The sequence below is a fragment of the Ammospiza caudacuta genome, chromosome 10 (assembly GCF_027887145.1).
Source record: "Ammospiza caudacuta isolate bAmmCau1 chromosome 10, bAmmCau1.pri, whole genome shotgun sequence".
NCBI lineage: Eukaryota > Metazoa > Chordata > Aves > Passeriformes > Passerellidae > Ammospiza > Ammospiza caudacuta.
In genome coordinates this window covers 25,597,755-25,625,528 of record NC_080602.1, presented here as the reverse complement: position 1 = coordinate 25,625,528, position 27,774 = coordinate 25,597,755, and the positions used below count along the sequence as shown (strand labels likewise).

Sequence of the window (27,774 nt, the reverse complement as noted above, 5' to 3'; positions counted from 1 at the left end):
GTGCAGCAGCAGCTCCAGTTCTGTGCCAGCTGCAGCCCCAACACTTCTCCTTCCTCCTGTCTTGTGGTTAGCACAGCACCAAGCTCACCTCAGCCTGAGCACAGCCTGTGCAGCATTCCCTCCTTCAGAGCAAAGCCTTAATGTGCAGCTTCTGGTGGCACTTCCTTGCTCTGCTTTAGGACAAAGTCACTCTGAAACAGCAGATTTCTAAAAGGAGGTTTTATTGCCAAATCTCAAAGCTCTTTACAAACAGGAGACAAAGTGCTGCCTTTCCACGGGCTGCAGCAGCTGCTTTTCAGATCGTCATCCACACTTGCTCACTTGCAAACTCACTTCCTTCCTGTCACAGACATGTAAACTGGTGGCACAGCCCAAAACACAGACTCGCACTCAGCACTCCAAGCCCAGAGGGTTTTCAGGCACAAAGCCCCCTAGCCTTAGTGCAGCCAGGAATTAGATGCAAATTTAAATGCATGTTTAAAGGAAGATTAAAAAAAAAAGTGCATGGTGGCAGGATGTACACTGAAGATGGGAGTTGCCATAGAAGGCTGGTTGTTTTAGGATGAAACTGCTAAATCTATTAGAAAAAATAGTTAAAACCAAGAGTCTCTACCATAGTATTTGCAGCAGTAAAGTTACTGGGTGATACAGAGATTCCACTTAAGTTATACCTATTTACAAGTCATTATACAAATCTAGTGAGATCTGTTAGTACAGCATACAGCATACACAGTAATTAGCTGTAGGTTGAAAAATTATTTAATTTGCCCATTTCCTAACAGGTAAAGCATATTTATCTGTTAGGACTCCTACTGATGGCTGTTCAGTAAAATGTCAGACATTTATTCATTAGAATATTGAGTATAATATAAAAATATGCAGTAAATATAAGCACATCCTGTAGGTTTGGCTGTAACAGAGAGGGATGTCTGGGTATTTTCACCAGCACTTTGCCAGACAAGTATCCACAGAACACACTGCCACAAGAAAACACTGGAGAGAGCAAAAGCATTTGTGTATAAATTAGGGGACTGAGCTACCCCATAAGCTGTTGTCATTCTCCTGGATTTCAGTGCCAGGCTTTGATTTGCCTGTCCTGAAGTTTAGGAGTGGCTTCAGCTTTGGGATATGAACCTGTTCCCAGAGTTTGCCCTGGTTTGTGTATACTCCTGTTAGTGTGAACTGGGTTTTCCCCCATCTATGTATTGTTACAGAACTGCATCTTGCAAAGGCCTGCCTGCTCTCTGGAGCTGGTGTCCCTCCACTTCCAGTGCACACCAGGTTCTGACAGCTCACATTCATACCACACAGTGTTCGGTAAACAAAAGTGCACATGCAGAAAAATACATTAGATAGCAGATAGGCACTGAATATTGTCTGTGTTCTTAGCCCTTGTCCTAAGTGTGTCTGGAAAGGTGAATGTGACCCAGAGTTCACACTGAACCCATGGCAGTAAATGGCACAGGTCCTGAGTTTGCTTCAGGCTGTGTGCCTCAGGGTGGGCTTAGGACACTGGAAACTTCTTGCCTCAAAGCAAAGCTTTTTGGCACCTGAGCCCTGAGTGTTTGACCATGTAGAACTTTCCATGTGACAGAATAACAAGTGAACTCTCATACAACATCTGCGTCTGTCTTGAGAGGGGGACTCACTACCAAAACCAAGGCTAGTTTAATCAAAAGAGGCAGAAGCATCAGTTATGGTCACTATCTGTCTTGTTGGCTCAAGGTGGTAGAAACCAGGGTATTTGGAAGCCCAAAGCCAACCTTTCTGTGCTCAAACCTGAAGTACCTATGCCTAGCCTAAGAGGAGGCTCAAAGGAAATTTTACTGCTGCTGTGGTTGGTGTTTGCAGCCCCCTGCAGACTTGTGGGACCTGGGAAATGAGGAGAAAAAGAAATGGATGAGCTAAGAACAAAGTGTTGGAAAATGGGAGAAAAGAGTTTAGGTAGCACGTTGCTCTCTAAAACCAGACTGGGAAGATTGCCATTTTCCATGTTTCCAGAGCCTGGCTCAAGCAAAGGAGAAGCCCTCTGGGCTGTCACACAATTCTCCTCAGAGCAAGGAGAGAGAACAGGGGAGAGGGCCCAGCTCGGGTATGGGGCTACACAGTAGCAGTGCAAAGACACCATTTTGTCACTGCTGTAATCACTGAAGGCCACAGGAACTGTGGTGGACAGGGGAGACTGTGGGAATCGTGCTGGAGCCTTCCTCAGATCCTTCCATAGCAATGCATTTTTATTTTCATGTACTTCAGCCATTGGGACCAGCCCCAAAGTTTTGTGTGCAAAATGCCTTTCTCTCCATGTGTGGAAATTGGAGAGATCTGGGCCAAACCATGGCTCAGGCTGGCCAGGACACAGCAGGTAGAGATGTGCTCAGTGGGAAGGGGGATCTCATCCAGACCCACTGCCTGATGTGCATGCTCCTGTCAGTTACATCCCAAGACAACACTAAGGGAACACACATCCCCAAAGCTGCTTTGTGACAGCTCTCCTAGGAAGCTCCTGGGGATCTCCTGGACACAAGTTCTCCAAATGTCTGGCTATTTGCTCCTAACAATGCTGAGGGAATTCAGATAGGTACGTTCCTCAATAACAAATGTGTTGTCTTGGTAGAAGACACTTTCACATGCCAGGTATAATTCAATTTCCCTATTAATGAAAGAGGAACCATCAATATTTGCCTGGCAATGATACTTTGAGACTTGTGTTCACTCACACAGTGCTTAGCACACCTAAAGCACTGCAGAGCCAGCCTCAAAGTGCCTTCATACAGCTGCTCCGCATCAGGGACACTAGTTGGAGTCAGGAATTGGCCAGTTTGGTTTGCCTCTGTGTGAGGTCACTTTTTAACTGTGGATGCGGTTTTATGAGGATCTTTGGAGAAGATTAAACCGTTTATCTTTACATTCCTAGATGTCACTGGGACAGGTGGTCTGGGAAACCATGCCAGCAAGTGAACAAACACTGACTACATTTATCCCTAAATGATTTAACTGGGAAAACCAGATAGGTGCCAGTGTAACCTGGTATTTGCTTGCCTGAAAATACAGAGAGACAGGGGCTTTTGCTAGAATAGCCATTCTGCTCCTTTCAAAAAATCTGGCTTGGTCTGATTACCAGTAATTTTTAAGGCCTGATCCATTGAAAGGACTTTGGACAGAATCCTTAAGGAGCATTCACATTTTTGAAACTGTTCACTGTCCTGTAACCTTCTGCTGTGCTAAGAGGATTAGAACCAGACTGGTATGTACAACATGAAGAAAGAAAGATGCTATAACTGAAAGCTCAATTCCGTCCCACAAACATGGTGTGTGCACAGCAAAACACCATCTTTAAACACTGGCCTAGCAATGGTACAAATCATAAATGTAAATGTTTAGCACTGATTTTGGGAAAGAAGTCTTTGCAAAGTGTGTCAGGGAGCACTTCTCCTATAAAGAGTCACTAGATCCTTTTGCTTTTCTTTCTGTTTCTGTGTTCCTTCTTTTTTCAGTTCTCCAAGACCTTTAATTTCTTGCAAAACTTGTGAAGCTTGCCGAAGCTGTTCCACTGCCTCGTTGAGCAACGTCTCTGCCACCACTGGGGGTCCATTCCCCTCCTGGGCCTGTTCCAAACCTTCACGTAAAACCTTCTGCAGAAGCTTTTCTGCTTTTTCCCTTTCATTAGCAACCTTCTCCTCCATTTTAGCTATGCATTGATGGGAATCCTTTGGGAAACCTTGGCCTGGAAGTGCTCTCTGTTTGTTTTTGGAATCAGAGAGCAAGTCTCCCAGAGAAGAACAGCGAAGTTTGAGAACTGAAGTGTTTTCTGTAGAATCTTTCTTCTCAATAGTTGCTTTTGCACCCTCATGGTCTGTTTCTGTAGCTAAGGAAGTCTCTGTCTCTTCTGCTGAAGTTTGCTGTTCCTTCTCAGATGCGGTCCTCCCATTTCCTTCTTCTGTTTCAGCTGTTGGGGATGTGAACTCTGCTACCTCGCTGGCTGTGATCCCATTCACTGGGGGCTTGGAGCTGCCAGAGTCCTGCTCCTCCCAGCCCCCAGCTTCCAGGTCACCATGGCTGGAGTTCTCTGTGGCAAGCATTTTCTCTGGCAAAACCTTAGGAGGAACAGGAGGCTTTGAAACATCTGTAGCAGCAATCTCAGCCGGGTTGTCTTTGCCATCATCTCCTGATGATTCCAAGTCTTCTGTCTTTTTAGGTTCAATGGTTGGTTGGTCCCAAGCTACTTTCAGCTTGTCTGGCACGCTCTTAGGAAGTGGAATTGGAGCTTTTGATATAACCCTGTTGCTGACCTCAACGAGGTTCTCCTTGTTCTCCTCACTTGGCTCTTGGGATTCTTCCACGTCCTCCTCTGGAATTCCAGCATCCTCCTCCTTGGTATTTACACTGTCCTTTGATTTGATGTTTTCCTTAAGCTTCTTATCTGGAGGCAGTGGAGGAGACAGAGGTTTTTTATGCTCCTGGTCAGGAACATCGTTCTCTGCCTCCTGGTTTTCTTTTATGCCAGTGGGTTTTGTGGGTGGCATAGGGGGCTTTGGAGTTTCTTTTTGAGGTGGTTCATTGTCACTTTCATTGATAGTAGAGTCAAAGGTTGGTGGTCCACTGTCTACTATATCCAGATCTAGTCGCAGGATACCATCTGATGTACACTTGGCAGCCTGAAAAACAAGGGAGAAAGTTTTCAATTTCTATCACTGATTCTATGTTTCATCCTTTAACTTCAAGTTAAAGTGCAAAACCCTTGCAACCAGCATGGCAAGCAAAGGGTTGCTGCTTCAAGCTGAGAGAGTTGGGGCTTTTCAGCCAGGAGAAGAGAAGACTTTGGGGAAACCTTAAAGCCCCTTCCAGTGCCTAAAGGGGGCTTCCAAGAAAGCTGGAGAGGGATTTTTCACATGGTCATAGAGTGATGGGACATGGGGGAATGGCCTTAGGCAGAAAGAGGACAGATTTAGATTAGATATTCAGAAGAAATTCTTCACTATAAGGGTGGTGAGGCCCTGGCACAGGTTACACAGAGAGGCTGTGGATTCCCCATCCCTGGAGTGTTCAAGGCCAGGCTGGAAGGGGCTCTAAGAAACCCAGTCTAGTGAAAGGTTCTTTGCCCTTGCAGATGATTTTTAAGGTCCCTTCTAACCCAGCCCTTGATTCTAAGAAAAGTGCAGAACTTATTTTAATACTGCTTTTGAAAAGACTGTCTTAAAGCCTGTACCACAATAACCTAATTTCTTGGTGGGTGCTAAGCTCTGTCTTTTTATTCTTTGTGGTAGTGGGATCCCTGTACCCCCTTCATTTACAATGTGCCCCCCCACAAAGGCTCATTTTCTGCTTTTGAGCTTGTCATAAACCAAGGTGATCTTTAGATCACTTGGCCAGAGACTGTAATCCTGTTGCCTTCTGCTTGTTTCCTCTAACCCAGTGTCATCCTGGCCTGACCAGGGCCAAGCCTCAGCTGGTTAAGCCTCCTTCAAACCACAGGCTCTGTGAAAATCTCACTGGTAGGGAGGTTTTCCTAAAAAGGATGGACTTAGCAAAGACACTGCAGTGTGTAAGCTCAGTGCCCCACAGGGAGAACCGCAGTGACAGTTCCTGTGTGAGGGAACCCAAAACCACACAGAGGCATAGCTGCAGCCAGGGCCAGGCTCCTGCAGTGCAGAGACTTTAGTTAAAGCCTCTCTCTGCCTTTCCAGCCCAGCAGAGAGACAGAGGCAAGCTGCATCCTGGCAGCTCGGCCCTGACCCATCCTCACCTGGCCTGCTATGAACACTGAAAATCCATGTTCATGCCATTTCCCTCATGAATCTGCAGCCAGCAGCCATGATACACATCTTTCTGCAGGCTCTATCCCCTCATTCCTGCTGCTGAATTTGTAAGTCAGTTTTCCCTGATTTTGGCTGAGGGTGAGACATCTTAGAGGTATTAACCTCACGGTTATCTTGTGAAAATAGTGATCTGAGCAGGGAAGAGAGATGTTTTTATTGCCTAGGGAAGGGCTCCCCACCTTACTGAACCCGTATTAGGCAAGAGAATCCACAGTTCATTGTTGCTGTGACTTTTGTCATGTTTTCTTCTGCGGTTTTCTGGAGGATGGGAATCTATGATTCATTCTCATGCATTTCTCTGGGAGAGACACTCTCCCTCCATTTCTATGCAAAGTAAAAAGTCTCAGGGTATCTCATTTTCTGCACAAGGGTCATCTGAGTGTTGTGCAGGCACATAAGTCAGGGTCTTGGAAGTCTGAAGAAAGAAGGTTTGATTTAAAAACCTTCCTTGCTTGTGATTAACGCTCTGCTAAAATATCAATCTGTCTGTAGGAACTTCTTCATAAATCACAGGAATCAAACATTAGTAAGAACCTCTCCCCTGGAAATGAAATGCAGGTTTGTGGTTTTTTTCTTTTTTTTTTCAAGTGACAGACCCAGAAAATCAGTTAAAAGTAGAGACAGGTTAGTCTATAAAACTGCCTGGGAGAATAATGTATTCTGTTTCAGACCTAGGGAAGGGCTTGTAAGCTTGAAAGCTCGTCTGCTTTCTCCAGTTAGCTTAATAAAAATACAGCTTCTCCCCATGGACCATGCAGTTCTTCTACCTTTACACCACTGTGGCTGCAAAATTATCACATCTTTGAAAATAAATATAGGAGCTTCAGTCTCTAATGGCTCTGACCAGATGGTGAAGCAGCTTATGAGTTATGAAAAGCTAAATATATGGTAACGTGCTGCAGCAGATAGAGATCTATGGGAACCTGGAGCTTCATTAGAGAGGTGCTGGCACAGTCTTTCCTGCAGGAAGTTGTTTCCCTGTCAGCTTTCTCTGGGGTTCCCCTGGGGTTTGGCATCTGTGTGGAAGGAGCAGCTCTCAGTGATCCCAGCTGGTGGGATGGGTCACTCCATCAGGGTGCACTCACCTCCTTTAGGTGACTTCTCGTGGGGGGCCGACGTCCGTGGGACACCTTCACCCTGTCCCGAGTCACGTGGTCCAAGGAAAGGCTCTCGTCTACTTTCACCTTGAGCAGGGGGAAGAGGAGGAAAACAAAAAAGGAAGAGGGTCATTAATTTCTCAGGACATGTCCATAAAGTTGTCACTGTCACACATGAAATGTTGAAGCATTTCACCTCTAGAATTTACCTCAGAGCTCAGTTACAGCCTGCCCGCAAAGCCCTGCACATATGTGGTGGATGTTTAAGGTCTCAGAGGTTTGCAATGGCTAAACTTATCTCCACCTAAGAGGCAGAGAAAAAAGGACACAAGGAGCTTTGTCCTCACTGCACCCTGTGCTTGGACCAGCTCCTGCACATGGCAGAACACAGCTCCAAAACTGCTGTTTCCATCTTAGAGGTGAAAGCTCATTAATAACCGTGACCTGACTGTGAACTGTATCAGCAGCACTTTGTTTCAGCCCTTCCCTTCCACAGCTCTAATGACTCCAGGATGCTGAGGAGAAGGTGTGAGCAGTGACCTGGATTAATTGCAGATCCAGCTGAATTAACAAATTTATTTCCTGCAATCAGATGAGACATGCACTGCCTCACACTCCTAAGGAGGGAAGTCCAAGTGCCCTGACAGGTATTTCTCTGTGCTGGCTCTATGACCATCCACCCACACTGATGGCCAAGGGCTGGACTCTGCTCCCCATGGAGGGGCAGCACCAGTGACCAGAAACATCTGTGTGTCCTTGGTACCACAAGTTTGTACAATAGGAAAGCTGGCAAGGGTGAAATAGGGATTTAAAGAGAAATTATGGCAGAGTGGTTTTACAGCTCCTTCAGGATAATCCAACTGAGCTGAGGGCTTGACCCATTACCCTGTGCCTGGCCTGTGTGGAAACATTTTAAATCTGAGGTTTGATCCTTACTGGAATGATTGAGAATTAGAGGCTGGATCCCTCTGTAAGGAGGATAACCCCATTTCACAGGGCAGGGAGGTGATCTGAGATCCCACCTTGCTGTGCTGCTGAAGGGTGTGCAGAGTTCACTGCCCACTGTACTGAATAAAAGCAAAGCCCAACTTCTCAGAGTTTACACCTCTAGCACTGTATCTACACAAGTTAGCCCTTTTCTCAGAACTTTTACTCATTGCTTTGGTTTCCTTTGCTAAACAGTTTTGCTGATTTCCTTGTCCCTCCTTACGCTGCTCGTTTTCTCTCGTGTCATTCCCATGGTGGTGGTTGTGTTAATTTCCTTTCAGTTACGGAAAGGACTGCAGAAGAGATGCTGCTTCCTTGGTTTAGCTCAGGGCTGATTTATAAACTAAGAGGGAGCAGGACAAGGTTAAACAGGCTCTAGGTTGTGCAATTTTCATCCTCCCCTCCATACAGCAGGATGGGAGGAGAATTTGAAAGTGCAGGTGTGCTGGGGCCAGCTGAGAGGCAGGCAGGTTTGGCCAGGACCATGGAGTAACTTTCCACCAGACTTCTCTCCAGACTGCAGGCGGAATAGCTGGTGGACTGAGTCACTTCAGACCTTTCCAGTCCTGAAGACTGGGCTGCATCCTAACCAAGTGCCTCCATTTCCAGGCTGCCTGGTGCTGAGGACCATGGCAGTGTGGGGAAGATGAGTCCCTCCAGGCTGCATCCCAGCTCTACACAACTCAGCGATGCAGCTGCTTCTCTGCACCAGCTGCTTCCATTGGGAAAGGGAGACTCACAGAAATCCTGATCCCAAGCTCTGAAGGGAAGGGACCTGCCCTACCTTGCACACCACGTTCTCTTTCCTTGGACCATGGATGGCATGCAGGAAGGATGAGGAGAACAAGAGTTCAGGCAAGTTCTGCTTTTAGCTAAAGGAGAACAGAAACAGAAACATAGGAGTTTGAAAACTGTTTCTCTTACCTCATCAAATACTTTGTTTTTGCCTCTATTGATCCCTTCATTAAGAGCTTTTATCCACGATTCCTTTTCTTCCAAAGTTGGAGCTTGAAATTTGATATCATGAACCTGCAAAAGCAGAGAGAGAATTTCTGCCTGAGCATTCCTTGTCAGGACCAGAGATACCTCTGAATCACTTCAGTTTCTATATAACATGCACTTCTAGCCTGTGTTTAAATGACAGATTCCTTTGTGTTTGGCATAGCTCCCATGAACAGCATTTTGTTATGCTGGACAGCTTTTTGTTGTAGTTTTATTTTGGTAACTACTAAAGTAGTAAAAACGTAAGTTTCTCCTTTCTGCAAAACACTTGGAATAGCTCTTGGAGCATCAGTGAGTTGTACAGCAAATGGTTACACTGCACAGAGTCAGACTGAAAGTCCAAGTCATACTAGCTGGTTCAGATGAAGTAAAATATGTTATCTCCCACTTCCTCCAGAATACCAGGAATGGGAAGGCTGCACGCAGTGGGCTCTGCCTGCTTCCCCGTTCCTGTGGCTCTGCAGAACAGAACTGATACTGGAATGTGGGGCACTGACACTGGCTGCTCTAACCCTGACCCAGCTGGGCACAGACACAATGAGGCATAAGAGCAATGTAAGTGCAGAAATTCACCATATCTTATTTCTGTTTGCAAAGGAAATCCAGCAGTGAACGCTGCAGACAGGCACTCTCTGGGGTCTGAAGAGCTGCCCCAAGAAGAAGGGAAGAGCTGGTCATCTAAGAGGGAACTGGCAAGAAGTATGGGTCACAAATAAGGAGGGAGAATGGGTGATTCTATGGCCTGTCCTCCAGCCAGCCAGCTCTTCCCTTCCTCCAGGATAGCCCCATGGCTTTGCTCAGTGTTTCCAGTCTCTCCTTGCCCACGGCAGTGACAGTAGGCAGGGTGTTATTTAATTCACTGCAGTTTCCTCTGAGCACGTCACCAGTATTATGTAGCTGTGTCCCAGAGTACACTCCAGGTGAGAGAAATATCATCTTCACCCTACAGGTGGCTCCATGGCAGACCAGCTGGGATCCAAACAGCTCCATGTGGTGCCCTCATCCACACTGCACAGGCACACAGGAATACTCCTGTGCTCAAGGACACCAGCAACATTGCAAATGAAGCAATGAAAAGTCAGACACTCCCATTGTTTCCGGGCTGCAGGGATGTCAGCCTGCTGTGTGTGCTCCTCCTAGCACCATCCCTAACAACAGGGTGGCATTTCTTACTCAGTTATTCCATCATGTGTTTTATCCTCCTGGGTCAATATGTCTTATTGATTTCACTCTGCTCCAGCCCTGCCCTGAAAACAGAATTACTGATTCCCCTGACAGTCCTTTTTCTTTCCTGCTTATCACTACAGTATCTAGAGGGCTTCACAAATTCCTTTTCAGGGCAACTGAAATTATCCACCTCTTCCAGGTGGAGAAATGAACTACAGAGAGGCTTGCTCAAAACACAGCCTCATGGGGGTTTTGCCTGGAACAGCTTTTTGGGGTATTTAACATCCTTATAAGTACTCTGCACTTTCCTATTGCCTTCAAGAGCAGTTGTAGCCTCAGCCTTTTTGTAAATGAGGCCCCACATTCCAAAATCACAGCAGTGTCTATATAAAACAGGGACTATATTAAATGAGGGGGACAAAGCTAATGGTGACTGACAGACGAGTGCTCTTAGCAGCTCCCTGTTCATGGCACAACAAAGCAGCAACTGTTCTGGGTCTCAGCAACTTCTGAAGGGACCATCAGAAATTCTGCAGAACTAAAGCCTGATCTCCTTACACCCACTCTTGCTGTTAGAAACCAACTGTTCTTCCTTTCTGTATTTATTTCTCGTGTCAGTGCCATGGATTTACATCACAGCTTCCAAGTGCCAGACACTCACAACCATCACGGCAAGCAGGGAGTTAAGGAATAATTTGGGGAAAGATTCTTTATTTGATCAGTTTGCACGTAAGGTGACGGGACCACATGCCTTCCTGAGAGCTCAGAGGGGAGGTTAGGGCCTGACCCACAGCCCTCTGGAAAAAGAGCCCTTTGTCTGGGATGCAGAAGAGCCACTCTAACCAGGGACTGTAAGGGAAGGCAAAGCTCCAAAACAGAGCCACGGCCAGATTTTCTTTTAGTCCGAGCTGGCCTGGTTTTGTGTGTGCTTAAAAACTTTTTTTGTTTGAAAACGATTTTGCCCCAAAGCTTTGTGATTATAAAAGCTTATGAGAAAGCTCTACTTGTGAGCAGCTGAGCTGCTGCACTGCCTGGCAAAGACCTGGCAGCCTGCACCAGGGTTTAGAAATCTCCGTACACGTTGTTCAGGGGAAGGATTCCTGCCTCACTTCAAGCTTCCTCTTCCAATGCCACTTTCTGTGCCTCATTCCAAATAAAGCTTCCCAGTCTGTGACTAAGCACTGGTGTCAGCAACTCTGTGGCAGAGCAGAGAGAACCTCAGGGGGGTGGTTCCTCGTTAATGAGAAGCTGAGATGTCCCTCTGGCATGCAACCCTTTGCCATCAAATGCAGATCCAGTGGATGGAGAGAGAAAGGGACTCATGGTGGCAGCAGAAGGGGTTGGGTGAGGGAGGATGAGCAGCACAGTGGGACCCACAGGGCAGTGGGGGCAGTGCCAGCCCTGCTTGCACAGCTCCCTGGGGCTGTGACACAGAGGGGCAGGTTCCTTACAGTACCCAGATATATTAGAAATTTTTTCTCTCCATTTTATAACACATCCACAGACACCAAGACAGAGTCAGGCTGCTGGGGCTCCAAGGCTCGTGCTCAGGCTGCTGCCAGCCACAGCCTTTTGCTGCCTGGCAGTCCCTGCTCTGCCTGCATCCATCTGTGGCTCCTGTCCTCAGCCAAGCCACTGGGGGAAGGAAGCTCACCCTAACCAGGATGGGAGCTCTCTGTAAAGCAGGAAGCTGCAGAGGAGAGGCAGGAAGAAGCTGGTCTCAGTCCTGCCTATCACTGGGACTCTGCACAGTACTCTGAGACACCTAGGCTCTCAGCAAACAAGGAACAAATTAATTTCTCTTGTCTGTATCTTTACTCATTTGAATATTTACAGATATCAGCAGATGCATCTAAAGATGGGTATTTCCTACAAAACATTAAGTAGAGTCTGCTCTCCAGCAGGAATTTAAGGCAGAGTCAGTGACGCCAATATGAGAGGGCAGCAGGCAGGGTAACACATTTGCACTCCTTCTTGCTAAGCCAGCTGAGACTGAGTCATGCCATAAACAACAGGCTGATGTGCCAGGAAAAGCTGTCATGGCCAAACCTAGTGACCATTGTAAGCCATGAATGCAGGCTACACAATTTACTGACAGTTCCTCAGAGCACAGCACAGCTCCTGCTGAATCACTGCTGAGACCTCAGGCAGGAGAGCTCCCACAGGGATCACTGTCTGTGACAGCAGTGGGCACCAGCTCCCTCCCTGCTCCCTGTCCTCCCTGAGACATCAGTCTTCTCCAGCACTGACAGCCTGATGGCAATGCCAAGCCTGCTTTCCAGGAAAGAGAAGTGTTCCTGGGGTCAGTCTGTTGTACCTGTGCTAAGTGATTTAACAGACAAGCTCTGGAGAGCTTGTAGCTGCAGTTTAAGACTGTCACCAACACTTCTCTGCTGAGCAGTTCTGCAGATGTGCTGCAGAGGTAGGTGACACAAACCGGTGCTTGGTCCTTATCTGTTTCAGAGCAAAGCCTGGTGGGGCTGGGCTAAATTGGACTGTGAATTGCCTGTGAACTGCTGGGGGGATGTGTTTCCTTCTGATGACTTTTGGTACAGGGTGATCACCTCCAGCAGAAGCTGCAGCAGAGCTGGGTCAGTAACATCTCAACTACCATGAGTGCAGCAGAGCCTATGTGCCAGATGGGAGGTCTTTTCTTGCCTTCTTCTACATGACTTTGTCAGGTTATATATCAAGAAGGGGAAAGGAGAAGACAAGGGACTCCCTGCCTATGACAGGAAGGTTGGAACTAGGTGATCTTTAAAGTCCCTTTCAACCCAAACCATTCCATGTTTCTATGAGATGACTGTCAGAGGATTCTGGTGCTTTTCTGTAGCTGAACCAAGAGCTACATCACCCCTGGGAATAATGCAGCATCTCTGCCAGACTGGCAGGCCCCAGGAGCAGACTCCCCCAAACCTCACTGCATTCTACTGCAGCTTTCAGGCTGGGCCCCTGGTGAAGGCAGTTCCAGGTACCTGAAAAACTGATTGAGGGAAAAATAAGCAGTGGAAGTTTCCATCCCTGACCACAGGTGTGAGGAGCTGCAGGACTTGTTGGTGGGCTCTTTCCTTACTACCACCCTCTTCCCAATATTAATACTTCCCTGCAGCTGAAGCTTTTCAGATCCACTGAACACCAGACTTGTGCCAATCTTGGTAATTTTCAGAGTTTACACCAAGCATCATTTACACTGCTTTTCTGCATTGTGACTAGTACATTTTAAAGTCTCCAGGCCAAGGCTACTGCCCTTTCTTAGAAGCCCAGCACTCTGCATCCAAAAGTTTTCACTTAATTGCTGTGGATGGAATGAAGCATTTGAGATTTCTAAGCAGAACAGGTTTTTGCACACTGCCAGCTTCCTTCACTGAAGAATTGAAGCTCAGGGGGCAGTGCTTTCTTTCAGTTCCATACCAGTGCAGGCGAGTGACATGCTCATATTGTCACAGCTCAACAAAAATGTCATCCTTGTCAACAGGCCAAGCAGAATCTGGGGTACATTCATCAACGACCAGTGTTTTGCAGACAACTTATTTATTCAGGTGCAACTTCAGCTGCAGAGTAGTTTTAACTGACTGATTCATCTCTGCTCAAAAATATCCCATCCAAGATTAAAACTGGGATTCCCCTGCAACTAAACTGGGCTCCCTGTATTCAAGATTTGTGCACTGAAACAGAAATGGCCTTTCCCAGCTTGTTGCTAAGTCCCTCAAACTCATTCCTCACCATTATGCTCCAGAGAGAGGGTGAAAAGAAAAAAACCTTAGCAAGATGTGGCAGGGTTTGGCAAGCTGGCTCTCAGGGTGATTTTAAAGTGTGGATGGCAGCAAGCCTCCCAAATGGAAAATGTTTAACTGATATACATCGCCACAGCTGTGTATTTCAAAACAGAAGAAGGACAGTTGTGTACGTTGGCCTCCTAATTGAAGCCTGTGCTAACATCTGCCAAAGTATGTTGTGTGTCAACACCCTCACCAGATTCCCAGCCAAAAGAAGGGCGGGAGGGGAGCCACAAACAGGGGACTTTTCATTTATAAAAGCCCTTCCTTTCACCAAAAGAGCCTTATAAAAAGTACCCTCTATCTAGGTCTCCATTGAATCAGTGGCATGAAAAACAGGGTAGCTGTAAACTTGCCAGCATGCCAAAAGGATGAAGTTACCCTTTTGGGCACAGTTTGGGCATATTTTTCTCATAGCAAGAAATGAAAGGTTTGGGAACAGGTCTCACACCCTGTATTGATTCATGGAGCAGTGCAGAGACATATGCAGCCTATTACACAATTCTCTCTCAGTAACACACTGGCAGATAATACCTGTTCCTACCGTGCTGCCCCTCTCTGAGCACACAGGGTATTATTGGCCTCCCTGGGAATAGGTGGACACTTAGAATCACAGAATCCTAGAATTATTTGAGTTGGAAGAGAAAAACCATCCAGTTCCAGCCCTCCTGCCATGGGCAGGGACACCTTCCACTATTCCAGGTTGCTCTAAGCCCTGTCCAACCTGGTCTTGGACACTTCCAGGGATGGGGCAGCCACAGCTGCTCTGAGCAGCCTGTGCCAGGGCCTCCTCACCCTTGCGGGGAAGAATTTCTTCCTAATGTATTCTGGGCTCCAGCGCTCTGGGGGAGCTCACTAGCCCAGGGTTCTGGGGCAGGAAAGTCCTTGTTTTGATGTTTTGAATGAAGTTTAGCACAATGGTGCTCTGAACTCAGCTGTGGTCTTATTATATGTGTAAACACTAAGTGACTGGAGTGAAAGAATAAGCAACAGTGACAAGGACTAAACAATCTCCATTTATTTAAACAAAATGGAGATGGGGGAGTGCAGCAACTTGGTATTTGTGTCTGTTCATGTTCTTATGGAAATGAATGTGTTTTGTCCCTCACAACTTCTCAGATTTGCATGGGAAGATTTAGTAAGAACTATAAGGCCAAAAAAATCACATTGAAATTACAAGGCAAAGTGTAATACCCCAAAGCAACAATGAAGAATTCTAGCCCATAAAGATGCTGAAATGGATGGCATGCAAGTAGGAGCTAAGGAGAACATCAAAAGATGTGTAGTGATGATGACTATAGACAGGAAGTAAAGCAGGATGTCCTCGCATACACCCCGTGCTCAGATGGATGTATAGTCACTTTGCAATGCCAGCCTGGTTTTTAGCTTCTGGATCTAACCAGATGCTGTGCAGGATGCTACAGATGTAGGGTTTCATGAATTCTGCAAAATAAATCTTTTCTCCTAGGAACTGTTTGGCTGCAAGTAAATTTGCACTGGAGTTTCTCAGATCAATGGTTCTAACTCCAGGAACTGTCTCAGTACATGGATTGGAATTACTGATTCCGCTGGACTTGGGCAAAGCTGCAGCATACACAGGTGCTCAGAAGACATGGAGGAACCATAGGGAATGTTCTAAGAAGTACAACTTAGGGAGTACTGGAAGAAAGAAAATGCTAAGGCAGGGAAAAAAAATCAAGAGGAAAAGGTGGAGCTGCAGGAAGACGCTTTCCCCACAACAAGAAAGAAATCTACATGACAGTGGCTTTCCTTCTTACACACTGTGCACCCTTCACAGCTACAGGTCACTCTCCCAGCTGCCAAGGAGCTCAGTCTCAGAGCTTTTCATCTGCTCTGGGCACAGCTGGCTGGAACTCACTTGGGAGTTAGCAAACTCGAGGGTGATGAGAAAGGCAATCCTACCTTCTTACCCGGGGAGCGGATTAAAATGAAACGATTTTTCCTTTTTAGTAGTGCACGCAGCTCCTGGCACTTGTCATAACTCTCCAGTTCCACCGTTTCTATGCACTTCTGTTCATCCTGCAGAGAGGGAATGAAACATTACTATGAAAAGGAGACATTGAAATCAATCATAGACCATCAAATTCTGCATTTCTTCCCTTTGCAACTGTCTAAAAGCTCTTCTGCCTTAAAAATAACCTGCATGCAGCCAGAAAGCCCCATAAATCAGGCTGGCATCTCATTAAGAAAATACTCTGGTCTTTAAGCTACAGGCCTAGTGGTCCACAGTGGCTGAGCAAATAACAGGTTGGGGACAGTAACACCAGCTTCTGTCATTTCTGTTTGCCTCATCCAGGCATCTGCAGCCAGAAGTGACACTACCTCCATCCCACAATGAAAGGAGGAGATGTGATTCTGCTTCTTCATAGGGAAGATGACACAAGCATCACGATTGTCCAAGCAGCCCCCTCAGGAAGCCTGAGCCAGAGCAGGGATGAGAGGAGAGCCCTGCTGCCACACTGAGCTGGGGCAGACTGGTCCTCACATCACAAAGGCCAGCAGGAGCCATGTGTGATGGACACAGTCCTCTTGCAGCCACACTCTGAGCTGTCAAAACGCTTAGGATTGGAAATACAGCCCTGTACAGCCGGCAAAACTGTCTGGGCCAGCATCTCAGTGGGGAATATTTATCTCTGGAGTATCTCCACTGATGACTGCCGGCCGCGATCTTGGCTCATTTCTCCCAGCAACATAACTAAAATTCCACACGTGGTGCGTGGCTCAGTTCAGCTGCAGAGCACCATCCCTAATAGGAATTGCAGCGTAACACTGGGCAGATAATATTCTTCATGTCTCAGTAGCCCAGCAGAGACCAAAGCTCCCTTTTGCTAAGCACAAATGAGCAGTGAGAATCTCAGAGCAGTTCTTGCCAGTGAAGTGCTACAGTCAGCATGGCTCATGAACCTCTCCAGTACCATCCTGAATTAAAATCGCTGGCCATAACCACCCCCAGCTCAGGCTCTGCTCCCAGGGCAGCTCCTTGTGCCTGTATGAGTTTGTATTTAGCAATTCCTGTAGTGGAGACGGGGGTGTGGGATGAGGAAACATGTCATAGCCAGGAAGCTGCTGCGTGGCTGGAGGCAGGGAATGGAGAGTTCAGAGGGAAGTGGGCTGCGGGGAATTTCCTCCCTTTACCACTTGACATTTAAGTCGCTGTGCAGAACTCAGCCTGCGTTTCAGTTTTTTTAACCCTCCTATCTGGGGATGGGGGCCCGGCAGAGCTGATGCCAGTACTCAGAGCAAGTCCTGAGCCACCGAGGGACGTCTGGATCTAATTTAGGTTTATTATTTTAATGACATTACTGTTTATTTCATTTAACACTGAGTAGGTGAATGTGAGCTGGGAAAAGGCACACTAGGAGGAGGAGATGAATCCTGCCCAAACCTAAAACCCAGCCGATAAAATCCTGCTGACGCTACCGGGCCCTTTGAAGGCTCCTGCTGCAATCCTGGTATCGCAATGTCACTGCAAAAGGACAGGGATGGAAATAATAACCCCTCTGCGGCCAAGAAATGACAGAGGAGGGTGAGGTCAGGAATACATGCCTCGGGGATGGGTGATCTCATCCTGGCCTTCGGAGCACGACCGCCCACGTTACAGCCCCGCGCACGGCCGGTGCAGCTCCCAGCTCCTTCCCCTCCTTCCCTGGGCTCAGGATGCAGAGAGCTCAGCAGTGCTCTGAGCTGACACCAGCCCCAAGCCTCCTGCCCACCCTCCCTGCTCTCAAGAGCAACTCTGTCCCCAGCAGAGCCGCTGTCACCCTTCCTGTCCATGCCATCCGTCCTGCCTCTTGGACAGGAACTCTTCCCTGCGCAAGCCGTGTGCCACATCCTAAGGGCTGTGGAACACCAAGCTGGGGAACAAGGGGACTTGGCAGGGTGGAAAGGTGTGGTTTTGCTGTGAGATTGCCTCTTGCCTTCCAGCTGCCTGTCTTCTCCCTGGGGAGGCTTTGGGGACTGTGACCTGGCCATGGAACAAGAGCAGATAGGATGGGGACATGCAGGATGCTGTCTCCCAGAGACACCTTGACTGTTCAAGCTGTGGTTCCTTCATCTCAGGGATCTGAACTTTTCAAGTGAGTTATCCTCTTCAGGGAAAGCAGGGAAGAAAGCAGCCAGAGAAATATAAAAACTCCATGTATGAAGCAAAGGAAAAGCATCTGAGTTCAGGGAGCAGCAGAATGGGGCTTTTGTCTATGTTTTACCCTTGGCAAGCAGCCATCCCCGCTCTGTGAGCCTACCTGGGTCACAAAGAGATCCTTTATGTCTGTCCTGCAACACTAAGATAAAGAACGAAAGACCCGACCCTGACACAGGTCCCCAGGTCCCTTCAGCCTCCTGGGACCTGGAGGACACTCAGCACCATGCAGGGACAAGGTCACTTCCAGACACTGCCCTGACACGTGCTCTGGAGAAGCTCAATCCTGGTACAGAACCCTTACATTCATGATTTAATGCAGAAAAACTATTCCATTAACTCTTCATGAGCACGTCCTGTGACAAACATATCTGAGTCTATTGGCTTGGCCCTTAAGAAGAAAGTTACTGAACAACTGGACATATTAATGCATATGCTTAACTGAAGATTCACAGTTGGTAAACAATTTCCTTAATGAAAAGTTTATAAAAAGGTGGGGGGAAAAGACTCCCTGAAATTTTTATTTATATGAAGGTGTAATTCCCAGCAAAAACCTCCTCATTGACTCAGGGGTTGAGACCTTCCATTCAGTGTAAAATGTCTGAAATAATAATTTATTTCTCCATTTGAGGCTCTCAAAGTGTTTTAACAAATCAGTTTTGGGTATACCTTGCAATTACTTTATCAGGGGCAAAATGCAGATGTTAAATGTCCAACTGTTGAATGCCAAGTGGATTCTCTGGTCTCTAGAATCTAGTAGGATTTTTCCCTGTCAAATAAGACACTTACAAAGAAACCCTAAAACAACAAGAAAACAGGTCTAAGCACTAGCTGCACTGTTTAGGGGGTAAAAAAATCCAAACTCAAGACTTTCTAATCCTTGAAGTAATAATATTGATCTGTCTAGTCACCCTACATTGCATTGCCTGGTCTTCAGGCAAAAAAACCAAAAACAACTCTGTAGGTATTTTTAATGCAAGAATATGCAGAGACAAGAAGACAAGAAACCCCACTAGAAAACAACCCACTTGCTTCCATGCAGACCTGCACAGCATTTCTTGGGATCCGAGCACCCTGTACTTGCATCAGTGCCTCCTTTCCTGACATTTGGGTATGGAATATACAAACATATTGCTTAATTGCAAGGGTACAGATGCAGGCTGCTGTAGATATGCAGGCACAGCAGAGAATAAGAAATCCATCTCCCTTCATTCCCCATCCTCTGAAAGAAACCTGAAGCCCCGTGGGATGACTTTCACCCCATCTGCTCCAGGTAACACAATAGGCATTTGCCATTTGCCTTCAGGAGGTGGCTCTGCTTTAAACCAAACCCAAAGCCTGACTAGCAATGCAACTTGGGGAACACGTTCCCAGGGCAGGTCAGGGAATCAATCTCCAGCACATTCCAGGAGATTGCTACTGATGATGATATATGGTATCTGTGTGCTGCTCAGACTGTACTTTCCAGCAACACTGTACAATGTTCTTGTCTGTATCTATCTCCTGTTGGCAGTCCCCTCTGCTCTTGTTTTGCACCTAAACCTCAGCTACACGTGCAGCCAGGCTCATGCAACTGCACCAACAAGGCGGCCTGCATAGGAAACAACCGCTAAAGGCAACATTAGCAGCCCTTTGTGAAGGGGTGGGCACGGGAGGGACTTAGAAAAGCACACTGAGTCCAAGGCACCACTCAGTTCCTGGAAATCTGATGGGCTCAGACCAGCTGAAAGGCTCAGCCTCCAAACCTGCCTGCCCACATGGCAGCTGACCCCCCGTTTAACCCATCCAAGTCTAATTCAGGATAAATATGAAGAGATGCCTTTTATTCCTGTTGCCTGAGGTTTTATCTCCTTTCCTTTTCAGCAAGCACAGAACAACCCCATTTGTAAGTGTTTCAGTCTGAGGATGGTCTGGAATGCTGTGTTCTTTTCCAGGGTCACACAGAGCAGATATGTGGAGATGGTCCAGTGGGAAAAATGGCACCTTGAACTCCAGAAATGCAAACCACCATAGCACACTGCACCACAGGCTCTGCCTAGACATCAACCCTTCCCATCTCAAAAACTGAGTTCACCATTTGTAAGATAGAGACAGCCACACTGCCCTGATCACATTAAAGGAAGATAAATACAGTAATAAACATGAACTGCCTCAATTCTGTTGCAACAAGACCCCTCCTGAGTGCAGAAAATGGCCATTTCCTTTGGTTTCCCTGTAGTAAGTCTGCACAATCACGTTATCCTATTGTGCTACCAGATAATTTTGCAGCAATTTCCTCTCCTAAGACATTTGACTTCACTGTAAGCCAGTTTAATAGCCTATAGATATTAACATGATCCCTTATTTACAATAATGGGACCTTGCAGCTACTGTAGCTTACAGATGCAATTTATTACAGGATGTTACCACAATCCGCAGGCTACCAGAAAACATTATTCCTGGTTGTTACAAATGCCATTTTCCTTCTTGAGATAATAAAATAACCCTTTAAATGATTGGGATTTTTTTTCCTTCTTCTGAATGTCTGTGAAAATTAATCTTACTTTAAAAGCCTCCTTTTCCCTTGTGGTAATGAGAGCCTCCATGGATCTAGTTTTTAAAGGCATGCCCTTTTAAAAAAAACCTACGTCATGTTTATAGATTTTGAATCTTCGAGTTCCTGAAGCTTCAGCTGGAGTCAACAGGTGTCCAGGGCACTGGGAACTGATCTACAGAGAGTCAACAGTTTGCAGGACCAGGCTGCATCCCTCTGGGTAAGAGAATTCCCCCTTGCTTTTCCTGCCTTCTGAACTGCTCATCACCTGACATTGACTTCTCCTGTCATTATTTTTGCACTCTTCATGACATTTCACAGCTAAGAACAAATGACACCAGAAAGCTTTGGGATTTGGGAAGAGCAGGAGTGTTCAGCTTAAGGGAAGGGGTAGTACCCTTTAACCTAAATTGTTTATAACAAATCTTCTTTATTAGGCAAGAGTATGTTTTTAAAAAAGAGAGCTGAACTCACTGTCAGTCCTTTGTTCCTGAAACCACCACAGCAATGCAGCTGCTGAAACATTTCCCCATTCCTCTTCCCTTGACACACTGCACATTAAGCTTTACATGATTTTGCTTTTATATTGTCCTGATGCCCACACATGACCCAGATCCTCCTGGGCCTGACACCTCACAGACACGTGGCCTTGTGCAGACCACAGTCCCCCACCCAGCTGCACACACAGGCCACCACAGGGCTTTGACCTACCCACCCCTCATCTCACACCCCTCTTGGTTGTAGCTTGTGCTCTGCACTGTAATTTCTAACTTTTGGGGCAAACTCTGCTCTTGCAGAAGCTGCTTCCAGCCCAGGAACAAGGGCTTGACTCAGGACAAAGCCACCTTTGCATCCTGGCAGGAGCAGCCCTGCACTTTTCATTCTTCTTGCCTGAAAATGCAGGACAGATTCGGCTTGGCTCTCACTCCTCATTTGTCTGGAAACAGCTCAAAGTGTGGCCATGAACTCAAGGCATGCAGTTTATCTAGGGAAGTCCAGGACAAGGCTCCCAGGGGTCCTTTGCTCAGAACTGGCTCAAGTAAAGGGAAAAGATGAGCCAAATCCAGACTGTCCGCGCTTAAGGAGGACAGCAAGCACTCACAATCTCACTCTGCATCCTTCAGTGGCTAAAAGAAACCCTGAAGAGTCAGGCTGGCTGGCAACAATCTGAGCTGCTTGAGGGGCGCCAAACAGCTGCAGGGTTGCCTGCCATCCCCTCAAGTGGCAGGTGGGAAGTCAGTCTGCTACAATCACTTTTATCCTTCAAAAGCCAAAACCTCATTGCACATATCCTGCTTCTGCCCAAAGCTTCACTCCGTTCACCTTCTCACAGGATGTCCTGCCCCCCATGTTGTATTTTGGCAAAGGCTCTGTCAAAATATTCAGTGGCTAAAATATTTATAATATATAATATATTTAAAACGCAGCTGCCGTCTCTTTTACAGAGTTTACTCTTCCTGGAGATATCTGGAGAAGCCCTTTTGGAAGGAATGGGCTGGAGGGAAGAGTAAAAAACACAGGGACATGCCTGTGTCCCCAGGGGCCTGCTCCTGCCCCTCATTCAAGGCCATTAGCTGTGACCATACCTCATCCTCGTAGACCATGAGCTGTGTTTTCCTCAGCTGGATGTAACGATCCTTCCACAGCCCCAGGAGCCCCCCGCTGCTTTTTTTAATCCAGCCATATTTCTCTGCAGTTGGAGCACCCTTGGGTTTCTCTGAGACCTCCTCCTTTGTATCCTGCAAGGACAGAAGGCATAAGGAGTTTCCATCATCAGAAAGGCAGCCCAGAGAAGATTTTGGCACCCACCAATTGTGGTCCCTCCCCACCACATCACAACGGGAGACTGGCATCTTCCAGAGGAAAACTCAACCAGCTCTCACAGGACTGGTAAGTGGGCACAGACCCCAGCCATCCCTGTAGACACTGTTGGGATGGCAACAAGTCCACCTTGCTCCTCTGCTCCCCCAGGGGCTCTGCTTCCCTCTCTGGGGAGGTACTCCTTGCTCACTCGTGCACCAAGTGCACCTTGAAAAAGAGCAGATTCCTCTCCTCTTTGCTCCTCCAGCTTTCTGATGAATCCCAGCACGATGGATTCTGCTGGCATCAGTAGCAACACTCATATTTTAGTCCAAGGCCACTTCTGCAAGCTCCTCTTCTAGGTGTCTCTGCTTAGTCACCATCCCCAAACCAACTCCTGTGGGCAAATCCACAGCATGAGGGACAGGGCTTCACTGTATCCACGTTAAAACGTTCCCAGCAGGTAAAAGATGAAAGCTTTCCTCCTCTCCAGTGCACTGGAAGAGCCTTTGCAAAGGCTGGATCCCTGCACCCCTCCCTTGGAGCACCCTGCTGCTCCCCACACCCCATGGACCCCTCAATAAGCCTCTTTCCCTGGAGCAAGGCAAGAGGAATCCCTTGCTGAGCCAAATCCCCTTACACAATCACCTCACCAACCTTGTGATTTGTCAGGAGAGGCCAAGCCCAAATCCTCCAACCCCTCCCAGGGACCCCACTGTCCCCCAGACTCGGTTTTCTCCATGTCCCCTCGTGTAATAGCAGCAATCCTGCTGCAGAGAGCTGGCACACAAACAGAAGATGTATGACAAGAGAGCCCCAAACATCCCAAAGTGGCCCTCACTGCACAAACGGGACTGGCTGGAGCTCAGACATCTTGTTTCATAACATGAGAAAATCCCAAATGCATGGAACACAGTCAGAGCTGGATACTCCCACAGCCAGGACAGAGCAAGTGTGTATGGACAAGCTTCAAAAATTTGGAGGAGAGCCTTGTTAACGAATCTGTTTTCATGCACCAAACTCCCACTGAACACACCCTTGGACAGCAGCTTTCACCAGGGTGAGCTCTTATTCCAAAGAGGGAGCTTGCACCCATAAAAAGAAGAAAAACAGCTTAAAAACCCCGTGCACCCACATTTATTCTGACCTCCACTAAGATCTAGAAGGGGCTGGGCTTTCCTGGTAGGCTCAGGTGCAGACTGGGAACAAGAAACTCAAATAAACTGTGTTTCATCTAAAAGAAAACTGGGCTGAAACCTGCAACAACCTCGGTGCCTTCTGAAGAAGCTATTTCAGTTATACTGAGCTGTATCTGAAATGGCCACAATAGAGGATGACTGAGCATCAAAAAGTTTTCCGGGAAATGGAGGAACTACATAGGGTGGGTTTTTTTTAAACTTGACTTTTTAGGTTGCCAGGAAGTTGTATTCAGTTGAGATCTGCCACTTCAGCAAACATCAATTCCTGCACAAATACAGACCTGCTGGTTTCCTGATCGAGAACCCTTTTGATGTCATTTTTAGATAATTGGGCATGGACTTTAACCTCCCTCGTAGCACTTGTGCATGGATGTTGCTGTATGAAGAGTTTATTCAAGTGAGTCCAGACCAACCACTGCTAAAATGTTTTCATCTTTTAAGGCTTTTTTTTTGCTTGGCAGGTGAATTTTTGCTGGGCTTTTTTTTCCCCACCTGGCAGAAAGGCTGAAGTCACATGGTAAATATGTCTATCCATGCTCTGCTCCGCAGAGCAAAAACTACACTGGTTTTAAAATAAAAGTACTGCCTGTGAAAACACAGCACCTAACATCTACCTGTGAAAAACAACCTGCCCAGCAGAGCTGGGGCTCATGTTGGCACCTCTGTACAAGGCACAGCGGGGCAAAGCTGGTTTGGGGTCTGGCTCTCCAGCCTTTCAGGGACTGCCCCTCCCTCCCTGGCATTGCAGGGCTGCCTTGGAGCTCCTCAGATCACTCAGGAGCCCTGGCTGGAACCCCTGCCTGAAAGGAGCCAAGCATGGGGAACCCTCCATAGCAGGCAGGATTTCCTGCTGTGCCAGCAACTGGGAGCATCCACACAGAGGATCCCTGACTCCAAGCCCCACCTGAGCAGCCCAGGAGAGGGAAGGTGCAATGAGATGGACAATGCTGGTCTCAGCAAGTGACAGCAACCACAAGCAGAGGGCTCTGCCCCTTGCACTGCACAGGAGTCACCAGAGCCTGAGCTGCCTTCTCCAGTCCCTGCTACAAGGCAGATGTGAGGGGTGAGATCCAGCACTCTGCTGGGCTCTGGGTCAGCAGCTTCCCCCTCACACATACCCAGCACATCCCACAAGGGGGGCAGGTGCTGTAATCCCTGACCTGCAGCTTAAGGACATTAAAAACCCAGATCATTCAACTGCAAACTTTGTTCCTGCAAAAGCAAGAAGAGTCTCAGAGATGGTGCCTGACATTTTTGCAATTTTTTTTTTTGCCAGCCCTGCCCCAAACTGGCAAGGGGAGGTTGGCCAGGGAAGGGCACCGGCAGCAGGGAATTGTGTCCATCCTGTGTCCCCTGCCTGCAATTCCACAATTAAAAGACATGAGCTCCTGTTGTTAACTCAGCTATATATGAGCATTCCACAAGAAATTCAGATATCCTTCCTGGGATATTCTTGGGCTGGATTCATTCTTGTGGTAATTCCATGAGAAGGAGCCCTCTGACATCAGCCAAGTGAGCCAGTGTAAATGAAGGAAGAACCAAGTTATCCCAATGCTGGCTCAGGCCAAAGGCATTGCTCCCAAAACCAACCCAAAGGAGCCATTTTTGCATTAGAGATGAAACACGAGTTCCACTCCTTCAGCTTGGTTTAGCCTCACATTTTGCAGCTCAGCAGAGAACCCAAATCAGACAAGATGGCTTTTTATTTAACAACTAGGCAGTTTTTTCTCCCCTGCCCTGTATTTTATGGGCCCACAAACCCACATAGTCTTCACATCTTCCAACAAAACAAACCCTCAAGAGCTGAATAACAGTGGTGCTTTTAAAGTTACACAGATCACAGAAGTGCCTCAGCCAGTTACATCAACTTCATTTCAATCAAGCATCTCACTATCATACACTCCTTTCTACCAAGGTGCTGATGAACAACTCCCAGGAGACAACCTGCATCCCTACACGTCCACTCTTTTTCTCCCTTTCCATGTTATCTCCCAAACCTTGCTGTTAGCACTTCCACTTCTCCCCAGGCTGCAGGAGCAGAACAGATTGTATCGCTGGAAATGAACTGCTCAAATGCACGTGGAACTTGGGGAACTGCCTCTGACACCCCTTCTACAAGCAATCCTTGGAGGATTCATGGATCACTAAAGAAGAGAAGCCCGTGAGAGGGCCAGCCAATGCTGGGGTAAGTGTGAAGCCCCTTTGGCCGGTAGCCACCAGCTGGAAGCAGTTTCTCTGCTGTGGATTAATTTCATGGATGCCAGCGGATAATAACAACTCTCAGTCACTACCAACTTGGGCTGCTTTGCCGTCTCCCTGCTGTTTTAAAAGAGCTTTCATTCTTGCCACAGAATGTTGGGAGCTGAAATAAGGGGGTGTGAGGGGGGAGAGACAAGCCACAGCGACAGGGATCGCATGTACCAGACAGAGCCTGAAGTCCGTCCTACCGGGATCTTTCTTTGTGCATGAGCAGCAAAACCTCATCCAAGGAAAGGAATCAGGAATAATTGCGTGGCCAGACGAGGGGAGAAAGCGACCTGTTTAACTTGCCAAAAAATTTATGGCATCTTAATCAATTCTCAGAGGGATGGATTATTGGGGTGTCTGATCCCATGGACATGAAAACCGTGTGCAGAAGAAGCACCACTGCCCTTCTCCGAGTTAAACCCGTCCCAAACAGAAAGGAGGAGCGGAACAGAAGTGGGGAAGTCTGGAGGTGCGTAGCCACGGCCAAGCTGGCGATTCGACCCAGGCCCGGCTCCAGCGGGGCAGGACAACACGCCAGCGGAGTCACTCGGGGTGGCCCAGCACGCGTGGAGCCAGCCCGGCAGCCCCTCCCGGCCGGCCCCACCATCCCGAGGGCTGCGGGATGCGCTGCCGAGGCTCTGCCCGAGCCGCTCCGGGGCTGCCGGGCACGGGGAACCCCCGCCCCGCGGTCTCCCTCGCCGTGCCCCGGGCGCAGCGGGGCCGGGATGTCCCAGAGCGGCGAACACCCGAACACGCCCCGAAGTGCCCGGGCGGTCCCCGTGCCCCGGCAGGCGCTTCTCCCGCCCGGCCCGAGGTCCCCCCTCCCTGTCCCGGGTCCCCCCGCTGCCCGTCCCGCTCCGGCCGGACTCACTGGCTCCATGGCTCCTCCCGCCCGCTCAGGGGCTCGGCCGCCGCCCCGCTGCCCCGCTGGGCTCCGGGCGGACGGGCATGCCGGGCGGGCCGGGGCTGCCGGCCCGGGCCCCGCCGCTCTCCCTCGGCAACAACTTCTCGGGGAGCCGGAGCCGCGGCAGCAGCAGCACCGCCGGGTTTCCGGCGGCTCCGGCGCTGCCAGCGAGGAGGCGGGGATGCCCCCGCCGCCGGCCCCGGCCCCGCCGCCGCCTGGCCCGGCCCCCCGCCTGGCCCGGCCCCGGCCCCCCGGCGCCGACGGGGGTGGGAGCCCCGGGACGGGCTGGGACCGAGCCCGGGAGAGGGGGATGAGCGGGGTCCGTGCGGTCAGACGGCGGCTGCGGGGTGGGACGTGGACCCTGGCGTGGGACGTGGACCCTGGCGTGGGACGTGGACCCTGGCGTGGGCAGAATAGCCAGGGATGACAGGATAACCGGAGTGGGACATGGTGCTCCGGGTAGGAGAGATCCCCGGGGTCGGATAGGGTCATCGGGGATCAGGGAAAACCCCCGTGGTGAGACAATGTCTGTGAAATCGAAGGATCCTTGAAATCGGAGGATCCCTGAAATCAGAAGGCCCCCCATCCTGTGTCTGTTGGGGTCCCCAGGGTCCAATAGGATCCCCAGGGTTAGGTAGGGTCCCCGGGATCACATACAGATCCTGGGGTCAGGCAGGGTTCCCAGGGATCAGGCTAGACCCCGTGGTAGGAGAGCCTGAAATCAGCAGATCCCACAGGTCAGGGGGTCCCTGGTGTCTCACACGGTGCCCTGGGATCAGAAAGGTTCCCATGAGGCCAGGCCAGACCCCTGTAGTAAGACAGTGCCTGAAATCAGAGAGTCCTCATGGTCACGCAGGGGTGAGGCAGGGTCTGGGGTGCCACACTGTCCCTGGGGCTGGGGTCAGGACAGGCCCCAGGAGCAGCAGGACAGGGCACAGCGTGGAGAGAGGCGAGGGATTGCCCCTCCATGGAGCCAGCATGGAGCAATGGTCGGGGCTCAGGTGTGTGCAGCCACGTGGCTCCCTCAGCCACAGCAGTGGCTCCAGGCCACAGGGTGGTCTCTGGACAGTGGATTTGTGCAGAGGGG

The 27,774-nt window shown here is 48.7% G+C and overlaps 1 protein-coding gene across 1 annotated transcript; it reads right to left on the bottom strand.

Moving 5' to 3' along the window:
* Positions 1-219: 219 nt before the first annotated feature.
* PLEKHO2 (pleckstrin homology domain containing O2) lies at positions 220-26,875 on the bottom strand. The gene is made up of 6 exons (XM_058811372.1): positions 26,655-26,875; positions 22,124-22,276; positions 15,769-15,885; positions 8,825-8,929; positions 6,902-7,000; positions 220-4,655 (listed from the first exon to the last, which is right to left on the bottom strand). The coding sequence occupies exons 1-6, from the start codon at positions 26,661-26,663 to the stop codon at positions 3,417-3,419; spliced, it is 1,722 nt and encodes a 573-aa protein (XP_058667355.1). The 5' UTR covers positions 26,664-26,875; the 3' UTR covers positions 220-3,416.
* Positions 26,876-27,774: the final 899 nt, after the last annotated feature.